Raw genomic sequence first — 12,575 nt, 5'->3', positions numbered from 1 at the left:
GAGCACTTTAAACCCCCAGGTGCTTCACAGAAGTTTATAACGCAGAGCCATGAAAATAAAAAATAATTTTTCTTTCCTCAAAAATGATTTTTTAGCCTGGAATTTCCTATTTTGCCAAGGATAATAGGAGAAATTGGACCCCAAATATTGTTGTCCAGTTTGTCCTGAGTAGGCTGATACCCCATATGTGGGGGTAAACCACTGTTTGGGCGCACGGCAGGGCTCGGAAGGGATGGCACGCCATTTGGCTTTTTAAATGGAAAATTAGCTCCAATCATTAGCGGACACCATGTCACGTTTGGAGAGCCCCTGTGTGCCTAAACATTGGATATCCCCCAGAAATGACCCCATTTTGGAAACTAGACCCCCAAAGGAACTAATATAGATGTGTGGTGAGGACTTTGAACCCCCAAGTGCTTCACAGAAGTTTATAACGCAGAGCCATGAAAATAAAAAATTATTTTCTCAAAAATGATCTTTTAGCCTGCAATTTTTTATTTTCCCAAGGGTAACAGGAGAAATTTGACCCCAAAAGTTGTTGTCCAGTTTCTCCTGAGTACGCTGATACCCCATATGTGGGGGTAAATCAGTGTTTGGGCACATGCCGGTGCTCGGAAGTGAAGTAGTGACGTTTTGAAATGCAGACTTTGATGGAATGCTCTGTGGGCGTCACGTTGCGTTTGCAGAGCCCCTGATGTGGCTTAACAGTAGAAACCCCCCACAAGTGACCCCATTTTGGAAACTAGACCCCCAAAGGAACTTATCTAGATGTGTGGTGAGCACTTTGAACCCCCAAGTGCTTCATAGAAGTTTATAATGCAGAGCTGTGAAAATAATAAATACGTTTTCTTTCCTCAAAAATAATTATTTAGCCCAGAATTTTTTAATTTTCCCAAGGGTAATAGGAGAAATTTGACCCCAATATTTGTTGTCCAGTTTCTCCTGAGTACGGTGATACCCCATATGTGGGGGTAAACTACTGTTTGGGCACATGCCGGGGCTCGGAATTGAAGTAGTGACGTTTTGAAATGCAGACTTTGATGAAATGCTCTGTGGGCGTCACGTTGCGTTTGCAGAGCCCCTGATGTGGCTTAACAGTAGAAACCCCACACAAGTGACCCCATTTTGGAAACTAGACCCCGAAAGGAACTTATCTAGATGTGTGGTGAGCACTTTGAACCCCCAAGTGCTTCATAGAAGTTTATAATGCAGAGCCGTGAAAATAATAAATACGTTTTCTTTCCTCAAAAATAATAATTTAGCCCAGAATTTTTTATTTTCCCAAGGGTTACAGGAGAAATTGGACCCCAAAAGTTGTTATCCAGTTTTTCCTGAGTACGCTGATACCCCATGTGTGGGGGTAAACCACTGTTTGGGCACACGTCGGGGCTCAGAAGGGAAGTAGTGACTTTTGAAATGCAGACTTTGATGGAATGGTCTGCGGGCGTCACATTGCGTTTGCAGAGCCCCTGGTGTGCCTAAACAGTAGAAACCCCCCACAAGTGACCCCATTTTAGAAACTAGACCCCCCAAGGAACTTATCTAGATATGTGGTGAGCACTTTGAACCCCCAAGTGCTTCACAGACGTTTACAACGCAGAGCTGTGAAAATAAAAAATCATTTTTCTTTCCTCAAAAATTTTGTTTTAGCAAGCATTTTTTTAGATTCACAAGGGTAACAGGAGAAATTGGACCCCAGTAATTGTTGCGCAGTTTATCCTGAGTATGCTGGTACCCCATATGTGGGGGTAAACCACTGTTTGGGCACACGTCAGGGCTCGGAAGTGAGGGAGCACCATTTGACTTTTTGAATACGAGATTGGCTGGAATCAATGGTGGCGCCATGTTGCGTTTGGAGACCCCTGATGTGCCTAAACAGTGGAAACCCCTCAATTCTACCTCCAACACTAAAGCCCCCCACACCACTAACCCTAATCCCAACTGTAGCCATAACCCTAATCACAACCCTAATCACAACCCTAATTCCAACCCTAACCCTAAGGCTATGTGCCCACGTTGCGGATTCGTGTGAGATATTTCCGCACCATTTTTGAAAAATCCACGGGTAAAAGGCACTGCGTTTTACCTGCGGGTTTTCCACGGATTTCCAGTGTTTTTTGTGCGGATTTCACCTGCGGATTCCTATTGAGGAACAGGTGTAAAACGCTGCGGAATCCGCACAAAGAATTGACATGCTGCGGAAAATACAACGCAGCGTTTCCGCGCGGTATTTTATGCACCATGGGCACAGCGGATTTGGTTTTTCATATGTTTACATGGTACTGTACACCTGATGGAACACTGCTGCGAATCCGCAGCGGCCAATCCGCAGCCAAGTCCGCACCGTGTGCACATGGCCTAATTCTAAAGGTATGTGCACATGCTGCGGAAAAGCAGCAGTTTCCCATGAGCTTACAGTTCAATGTAAACCTACAGGAAACAAAAATCGCTGCACACATGCTGCGGAAAAACTGCACGGAAACGCAGCGGTTTACATTCCGCAGCATGTCACTTCTTTGTGCGGATTCCGCAGCGGTTTTACAGCTGCTCCAATAGAAAATCGCAATTGTAAAACCGCAGTGAAATGTGCAGTAAAAACGCGGTAAATCCGCCATAAATCCGCAGCGGTTTAGCACTGCGGATTTATCAAATCCGCAGCGGAAAAATCCGCAGAGCACCAGAATACGTGTGCACATACCGAAACCCTAACCCTAGCCCTAACCCTAACCCTAGCCCTAACCCTAGCCCTACCCCTAACCCTAGCCCTAACCCTACCCCTAGCCCTACCCCTACCCCTAACCCTACCCCTACCCCTAACCCTAACCCTAACCCTACCCCTAACCCTACCCCTAACCCTACCCTTAACCCTAACCCTACCCCTAACCCTAACCCTATTCTAACATTAGTGGAAAAAAAAAATTTCTTTATTTTTTTATTGTCCCTACCTATGGGGGTGACAAAGGGGGGGGGGGTCATTTATTATTTTTTTTATTTTGATCACTGAGATATAATCTATCTCAGTGATCAAAATGCACTTTGGAACGAATCCGCCGCCCGGCAGATTCGGCGGGCGCACTGCGCATGCGCCCGCCATTTTGGAAGATGGCGGCGCCCAGGGAGAAGACGGACGGGACCCCGGCAGGATCGGTAAGTATGATGGGGTGGGGGGGACCACGGGGGGGGGATCGGAGCACGGGGGGGAATCGGAGTGCGGCAGGCGTGGAACGGAGCACGGGGGGCTAGAACAGAGCACGGGGGGGGCTGGAACAGAGCACGGGGGGGTGGAACGGAGCACGGGGGGGTGGATCGGAGTGCAGGGGGGGTGATTGGAGCACGGGGGGGTGATTGGAGCACGGGGGGAGCGGACAAGAGCACTGGGGGGAGCGGAGCACTGGACGGAGGGGAGCCGGAGCAGTGTACCGGCCAGATCGGGGGGCTGGGGGGGCGATGGGTGGGGTGGGGGCACACTAGTATTTCCAGCCATGGCCGATGATATTGCAGCATCGGCCAAGGCTGGATTGTAATATTTCACCCGTTATAATGGGTGAAATATTACAAATCGCTCTGATTGGCAGTTTCACTTTCAACAGCCAATCAGAGCGATCGTAGCCACGAGGGGGTGAAGCCACCCCCCCTGGGCTAAACTACCACTCCCCCTGTCCCTGCAGATCGGGTGAAATGGGAGTTAACCCTTTCACCCGGCCTGCAGGGACGCGATCTTTCCATGACGCCACATAGGCGTCATGGGTCGGATTGGCACCGACTTTCATGACGCCTACGTGGCGTCATGGGTCGGGAAGGGGTTAATACTCAACACCTTGTCAAGAATTATTAATAGCTTTCTTAATTGAATTTTAGAACTGCACAATCTGGACATTAAAGGGATTTTCTTCTTGATGTAACTGAAAACTTCTGAATAATGACAACCAGTGGTGGCACATTACTATAAATCACCAATACTGCCAGTGCATTCGAGCAGTCATATGACTATTAGTCTAATCTCTCAATAGAAGTGAATTGAGAGAAACTGCCTAGTTGGCATGTGACCACATGTACAGTATGAAAATGGTATACGTACGACCATGTCGGCATTCAAAATTGACTTATGATGAAAATGGGCCAATGCAAAAAATTCATATTAGTCATTTAAAACTGGGTTGTCCTGGTTTGAGAGTAAAGTCTCACTCTTTATAACTACTGACAAATAATTTCGATGCACACGTTGTTATGATTCTCAGTATTGCTGGTGCAAGGAAGCAGTTACATGACACCGGTCTACAAAGATGGAATTGCTGCAAATGGATGATTTGGGGCCAAAAGTTTGAAGCACTAATGACATTGGTATAATTTTCATTTATAAAAATAAGTTTTCAAACAAATAGTAGCTTGCTTTCAGTGATTACAAATGCTTGTATAATAGTTGAATAACAGTTGCAATAAAGTCATTATTCAAAAGCACGGACTGCTGGATCATCTGTTTAATTTGTGGATTTTGCTTTTAACCCCTTTACCCCAAAGGCTATTTGCACCTTCATGGAAAAATGTAACAATTCTGATCACTTTATGAGGTAAAAACTCTGGAATGCTTCAAAGGATCCCACCGATTCTGAGATTGTTTTTTCATGACATATCGTACTTCACGATACTATGACTTGCGTTTATTTGTGAAAAAAATGGAAATTTGGTGAAAATTTTTGCAATTTTCAAACTTTTAATTTTTATGCATTTAAATCAGAGAGTTATATCACACAAAATAGTTAATAAATAACATTTCCCACATGTCGACTTTACATCTGAACAATTTTTGAAATAGAATTTTTTTTTGTAGGAAGTTATAAGGGTTAACATTTGACCAGTAATTTCTTGTTTTTTCAACAAACTTTACAAAACCATTGTTTTAGGGACTGCATTACATTTGCATTGACTTTGAAGGGTCTATATCACAGAAAATATTGAAAAGTGACATCATTTTAAAAATTGCATCCTTCAAGGTGCTCATAACCACATTCAAGAAGTTTAAGGCTATATTCACACTTTGCGGATTTTGCTGCGGATCCGCAGCGGATTTGACCGCTGCGGATCCGCAGCAGTTTCCCATGAGTTTACAGAACAATGTAAACCTATGGGAAACAAAAAACGCAGTGCACATGCTGCGGAAAAAACCGCGCGGAAACGCTGCGGATTACATTCCGCAGCATGTCACTTCTTTTCTGCGGATTTTCACCTGCTCCAATAGAAAACTGCAGATGAAAATCCGCAGAAGAAACCGCAGTTAAAACCGCGATAAATCCGCAGTAAAAACCGCGACGGGTTTTCACTGCGGATTTTGTAATTCTGCTGCGGAAAAATCTGCAGTGGAATCTGCAAAGTGTGAACATAGCCTAAAAACCCTTCTGGTGCTTTACATGAATTTTTAGAATGTGTATTGAAAAAATAACATTTTTTTCACAACAATTTTACTTTAGATCCAATTTTTTTTAATTTTTGGAAGGGTAACTGTCATGGAGTTACCGCGACAGAGCAGTGCCAGAAGACCGCAGCGTCTGATGGCTCCTGCTTCACCACTGAGAAGAAGCACTTCTCCAGTATATTAAGTGTGTTTGTTTTCTTTCAGCAGGACAGGGGTTAATCGGCCATGTGGTAATCCCTGCATTCAGCTGTGCTGGGTTAGCCACTCCTCTCTCCTATAAAAGCTAGGCTTTCAGGCTAGATCCTTGTCTGAGATAGCACTTGCTAGATAGACCTGGAGTAGTGAGGAGCTGGTGTTTGGAGAGCTGGAGGAGTTTATTGTGTGACTGTTGCTTGATTTGTACTCTTGGAAATTCCTCATCCTTACTTGCTTTATTTTCTTACCCTGTCCTTCACACCCTGGTGAATTCCTCTGTTATTTGTGAGAGTACATTTGTGTGAGTGGAATTTTCTTTTACCCTTGTCTTTTGTTCCCCTGTCTGTCGGGTTGGTGTACTGCGGTACACGGTAGTGCCTCTCTTCCCTGGGTGGGGAAGGGGATAGATGCAGGGCTGCAGTTAGAAGACAGGGCAAGGGCGGAGGCCCCAGCATCCTGGCCATCTGAGATATCCCAGGGGACAGGGTGAGTTAGGGCGCCCCTAGTGCTAGGGCCAGCAAAGGTGCCCCTGGTCCCAGTTTATTCGCCAGTTCTATCGTGACAGTAACATTGAAAAAGGACTGTAAACTGTGGTGTGCACCTTCTACTGAGCACGGTAATACTTTATATTTGCTTAAAAACTACTTTTGAGGCACAGTGCAAAGCTTAGATGGGAAAAGGTGCCATATTGGAAGTCAGATCCTGCTTGACCACTAACCATGAGTGGAGGAAAAGTTTTGGTATTATAATTCATATTCTCTGAAAAAAGGCCAAGAAAGCAAAAATTAAGCCGGAATATGTAAACTTTTGAGAACAACTGTATATGACCTAATGATGTTATTTCTACTCTCATATTATGGCCCCAACAGTGCTCACTGGAATCTTAAGTAGATTAGAAATTCTTCTGTAATCAACACCATCAGTATCTTTTGCAACAATAAGTTTGGGAAGATCTGGAGACAGCTCACTGGTTTTTACCCATCATGAGATGTTTCCTGTGTGGTACCTTGGTAATGAGACACTTTTTGTAGGCCATCAGTTGAACTAGCTGATGCTATTTTTCAGTAAGTGTTAGGATTAGAATTGCTTTCTACTTACTGATAGATTTCAGCTGGCATTGTGACTATCCATGGCTTTTTGCATCTCTTTTTCTTCATGTTTTTCCCTGTGTCATTTCCCAATATTACACATAACTTAATTAATGGCCATTTATAGTTTGATTTCTTTGCCTGTGTGGATTGGATGGATTGTTTCCAACATCTGGTGAGAATTTCATGTCAATTGCAGGAATTTATTTACTTAGATAATTGGTGATGCGTTCAACACTTATTTCACCCACTGTATACTTTTTGTGGAAGAATAAGTAATCTTATTATTTTTGTCCAGATGCAAAAAGGGAAATATAACAAAACAGGTTATAAATAATGGAATAAACACATGTCAAGAACGTAACATATATCTACAAGGAATATTTTGGGAAGTTGGTTTTGTTTATTTTTTCTTAAAGGTCCCATTACGTATTCCACAGACAGGAAAAATCGCAGACTGTTTGTTTACTCACCATCTGAAAACATGAGCGTTTGTAGGTCCACGGCCAGAGATCGATCATCCTGCAGTGCCATGGCAACCATCTGCTGTAGCTCTAGCACAGTGTATGACATTTCTTTTGCCTCTTCATTGTTACCTTTTTCAACTTTGCTAGATCCGATAGTAGGTGTCTCATCAATTTTATTTTTAGATCCAGAGCTGCCTTTTTCAAAGACCACAGCATAGCGCACTACAATGCTATCAGATCTGCAGCATGAAAAAAGCAAGTACATTGAGTATATTGACTGAGCCTTACATTCAATCGCTCTTATCTCTCTTCCCCAAAATGTTCTACTGTAACCGGTAATAAAAAGAATGGACTAAAATGCAGATATTACATAAACTAAATATCAACCGTTGCAAAACAGTTACATCAGTTTAATACAAATTCTTACAAAAAATAAATAAAAATAGTTAATAAGTTAATTGAATTGCAGGAATAAAGAAAAACATTAATTTCACTCAGCAATCTATAGCAACAAGTTCTTGCAAAGTTTAACAGGTTTATTGAAGACTTTTTATTTTTACTATGGGTTAAAAACGAACAGGCCGGTTGTTGCGAAGTATCTGCCTGTTCTACCCGCTGCCAGAACAGGACAGCCGTTCATCGGATATTCAGCAGTTCAATGTCAACAGAGTAGTTCTTCTTCTTTGGCTGTTCTGTTGACGGAGTATGACTGTTCACGTCATGCTGATTGGTAGCCGGCTCCTCGCAGTTGGGCAGCGGGGAGACAGTTGCCAATCAGCATGATGTCGGCAGTCACACCCTGTCAACAGGGCCAACTAAAAAAGAAGGCGCTGCTCTGTTGACCTGACATTAGTGGAAGCCGTCTGATCACAGACCTCTCTATGCCGGCAGATATTGGCATAGGGCACAGTTTTTCGGCCCTTTGTAAAAAGAAAAGCAAACCAAAAAAATCTTGATAAACCCCTTAAGCCTGGCATAACCAATATCAATGTGCTCACTGTCTGAATTAAAAGAGAATCTTCTTAGTGTATTTCTATTTATAAATACATATTGGACATTTTTTAAAATGTTGCTGTAGCTATTTTTACAAGGGGACAATGGAAAGTGTGATCATATTGGAAATTTTTGAATTATCTTCTCAGAAAAAGCAAGTCCATTTACAAACATAACAAATTTGGCACTGTGTAGTTGAAAATCTAAGTCAAAGATAACAACTAAAATGTCTCAATTCCAAAAACAGAAGTGACAACATCTTGTGTTGTCATTATCTTAAGAAGTTTTCAACTTTCAGTAAATCATTTTGGAGAATCAATGGGGAAGAGGACTCACTTGTTTCTGCTAATAAAGTAAAGTGACGCAAAAACACTAGTATACAAATTCCTTCAACTATGAAATTCCTTTCCAAAACACAATATGCTCATGCAGTGTACAGATAAAGTTCATTTTTCAAGTTTGTGTAAAACTATATTACCTATCTTTCTCCTTCTTCTGCCTTGAGGTTTCAGCATGAAAAAGAAGTGAAAACAAATTTGTAAAATTCACTCTTTCAATTAATACCTGGAAGTAAATGTAACTTTTTATTTGAGAGACAAAAAAGTATTATAGACCAAAATCTGGGACCTTAACGATCTTATTCTTTATGGTCGGAGCACATCACATGGTTCCGATTTTAACTTTCATGCCCCCATGTCCATATTACCATACACCAAGACTTTCTCTACATTTCACTGGGCCCTTGCAGCATCTGGCCACTACCATTTAAAGCAGCAATAGAGGCTATTAATAAATTACCCTACGCCAAGTGCAACAAAACATATCAGCTTTTTAAGAGTTATTTTGAGTGGTTTCATAGTGATCTACATTATGTAATGAATATCTCTGATCTACAGTCAGTTAAACTAGAGGTGCAACTAAGGCAAGATGATTGCCCCTAGAATAATAATATACAGATAATAGAATAATCTAAAGTATGAAAATATATGTTCCTGTATCTGGTTCAAAATAAGTTCACAAATTTGGATAAAAACATTACCTTTAACATCTGATATCCCGATGGCACCAAATATGTGAACCTGATATTCATAATTCATATTCTGTTTTTACAATGGTCAGAAAAATTAAAGGAACACCTAGGCATCACAGTAAAATCCCAAGTCAAATAAACTTCAAGGATGTCAATATGTCAAAGCCAATGTGAATCAATTTCATCTACTTTTGGGGCAAATTAAAAAGACAGCAGGTGCACTGGTGAGGAAACAGCAAGCTAATGCGAACATTTTGTAGGTGGCGGCAACAAACCATTATATTCTCATTATCCTTTCAAACTGATTCTTCTCTAGATTTGCTTTTTGCTAGTTTCTTTGTTACTCCTGGTAGCATGAAGTGATACCTGCAGCCTTATCAGGTTGCACAGGTAGTACAGATTCAACACAGTGGCGGATTCATTTTTGCCTCCTGGCACAGTCCTGGCATAGTCTCACAAGCATGGAGAAGATACAAGGACATGGTCATTACAAGAGGAGAGCTTGACAGGACTCAGCAACCCAGCAACAGCACCAGTAACTGCTCCTTTGAGAGAGTACAAGTTTTACATTTCCTGGCTTAAGATCAAGTCAATAATATGATGAGAAGCCCTCTATTATTTATTTTGATTACATTTCACTGTGTTTAATTTTTGTCATTTGTCAAAAAGACTTGTCATGATGCTGTTCTCTTACGTGTTCCTTTCTGATTGGACTAGTGGTATGACTGCGGGCATCAGATTCTGCTTCCCTAACAAACCTCGGCTCCTTCTCCATCAGTAAGAGAGCCAATCTAGACTGAGGTCTTAGAGCCCCTGATACGGCGGCCCATTAACAAACTGAAATAAATAATTTTCTTGAATTGTTCATAAGAACTTACAGCTTTTAGAACAACCAAAATACTTTAGGTCCCATTGAATGGTTAGTTAAAATTCCCCATGAAAATATCATGTGACTGTAGTTTCATATCCCGGGGCTTCGGGCGCTTTCCCTATCCCTAAATCTAGGTGTGCCTTAGCTATCCCTGCTACCCAGATTACTTCTAATGGTGAAGATGCCGGGGCCACATACCTTACCAAGCTCCTGAATCTGCCCTTATCTGTCTCCTCCCCCACACAGGGAAGTGAGGAGTAGCTATATAAGTATACATAAACCAGACAAACGAGGGAAGGCATACAGAGATAAATGAAAATACCAATCATAAAAATATGCACTCACAAACAACAGAGTGGAACATAGGGAAGTAAAAGGAAGAAACAACCAAATAGGAGAGGATGGGGATATGCACACAGACAAATAACCAAGCAGCAGTCTTTAGAACAACACTCCAAACACCTTCTAAAACACCTGCAACTTCACACCGGGAAGTATAAAACTGACGCTGGCAATTCTTATTGCCAAAAGCGAGGATACATAGCAGAGGGGAGTGTCCAACACTGAACAGTTAGTAAGCTTTTTACAAAAAAATGCAACACACAAAAAGATACATCACACAGAAAAACAAATAAAAACATTAAAAGTGCAACAACAGCACAAATCTTGTACACAAGTCATATCCTAATATAATAATGTAGGAAAAGAGTGACAACCCACACCCCCAACTACTCCAGCATGGTCATACAATACAATATAATGGCCTGTGGTATAACCATATACAATGTGCTTAGTATACAGAAACAATTAATTATATATACATGGTTCACAGATCAAAACAACACAACAATATGAGCAAATAAGTGTAGACCTGCTAGTATCACAGTACCATATAGCACTACAGGTATAAATAGAAAACAATGGACCCCACAGGCAAATAAAGATCAATGCCTAAACGGCCTTTACCCAATGCAGCCATGCTAAATGAAGGGACCACAAAGTATGATAAGCTCCTGCAGGTCAGAAAAAGAATCAAATACATACACCATGTGGGATTCAAATGTTGAGATCAGGCTAAGGCCATGTGTATACCAATGGAAAAGAGAGGAGTGAAGGAGATGTGGGAAAAGAAACCCACGCGTATCGCCACAAAAGTTGCGGCTTCCTCAGGGAGAACCCGGTTACTAAGCAGGAGGTACCCATGCCAGAAAGCACTACCAAGGACCAGCAGACGTTGGTGGAATTCGGATACCGAGAAGGAGGCACCTAAGCCAAAGGCTCTGCCTGGAAACAGCTGACGTTACTGGAACCCAGGGGGACATATTCAAGATTGACTTCCAAAGAACCAGCTAATGGTACTGGAACTCAGATAGGCAGCAGAAGGTACACATGAAAAAAAAGTTGCAAGACCGTGAGCCGGCCGGAGTTACCGAAACCCTCAGCCCTACAGGGGGTGCTTATCCTATTGGCACTACGGAACCAGCCTTCATTGCCAGATCCCGCAGCCCACATAGGAAGCACCTAAACTGCAGGCACCATAGAGTCGGCTAACTCGACCGCAACCCGACAGGACAACGTATTGGAGGCAAAGTGATGTTGACACTACCCGGAAACAGCTGGAGTGCTGGAACCAGGTTGGGCAGGAGGGAGTACCCATGCCAAAGACACTGCCGAGAACCAGCTGACAGTACTGGAACCCGGAAGGGTAGCATAAGGTACAAGAGCCAATGGAACTACCGAGGAGCAGCTGATGGTACTGGAACCCGGTTACCAAGCAGAAGGTACCGGTGCCAGAAAGCACTACCAAGGACCAGCTGACGTTGGTGGAACACAGATACTGAGAAGGAGGCACCTAAGCCAAAGTCTCTGCCTGGAAACAGCTGACGTTACTGGAACCCAGGGGGACATATTCAAGATTGACTTCCAAAGAACCAGCTAATGGTACTGAAACTCAGATAGGCAGCAGAAGGTACACATGAAAAAAAAAGTTGCAAGGCCGCGAGCCGGCCGGAGTTACCGAAACCCTCAGTCCTACAGGGGGTGCTTGTCCTATTGGCACTATGGAGCCAGCCTTCAATGCCAGATCCCGCAGCCCACATAAGAAGCACCTAAATTGCAGGCACCATAGAGTCGGCTAACCCAACCACAACCGGACAGGACAACGTATTGGAGGCAAAGTGACGTTAACACTACCTGGAAACAGCTGGCGTGCTGGAACCAGGCAGGGCAGGAGGGTGTACCTGTGCCAAAGACACTGCCAGGAAACAGCTGATGGTGCTGGAACCCAGGGTAAATACTGGAAACAAAGTGGAGGCAGAGGCCTAATTGGAGCAAGTTTAAAATCTGTTGTAGTGTGAATGTGGACAGGGCAGGAGAAATTGCCGGACCCACAGCAGGGGATCAGCTGACGTTACTGAACCCCAATAACACAGGAGCAAGTGTCGAATGTGCAGACAGCATTTCTAAGCAGCAACTGGTGGTGTTGGAGCCCAGGGTAAATACTGTAAACAGAGTGGAGGCA

The 12,575-nt window shown here is 43.0% G+C and overlaps 1 protein-coding gene across 1 annotated transcript in view; it reads right to left on the bottom strand.

Annotated features, from left to right (window-relative positions):
• Window positions 1-12,575, bottom strand: part of IMPG1 (interphotoreceptor matrix proteoglycan 1) — a 325,385-nt gene that overhangs the window by 19,576 nt on the left and 293,234 nt on the right. Inside the window, exons 9-10 of the mRNA XM_069726677.1 lie at window positions 8,632-8,652; window positions 7,167-7,399 (exon numbers count right to left, since the gene is read on the bottom strand). Coding sequence (XP_069582778.1) covers window positions 7,167-7,399; window positions 8,632-8,652 — 254 coding nt within the window. The remainder of the gene's footprint in view (window positions 1-7,166; window positions 7,400-8,631; window positions 8,653-12,575) is intronic.

Source organism: Ranitomeya imitator, chromosome 5 (assembly GCF_032444005.1).
Source record: "Ranitomeya imitator isolate aRanImi1 chromosome 5, aRanImi1.pri, whole genome shotgun sequence".
In the NCBI taxonomy this organism is placed as follows: domain Eukaryota; kingdom Metazoa; phylum Chordata; class Amphibia; order Anura; family Dendrobatidae; genus Ranitomeya; species Ranitomeya imitator.
This window is presented reverse-complemented; position numbering and strand designations above follow the sequence as displayed.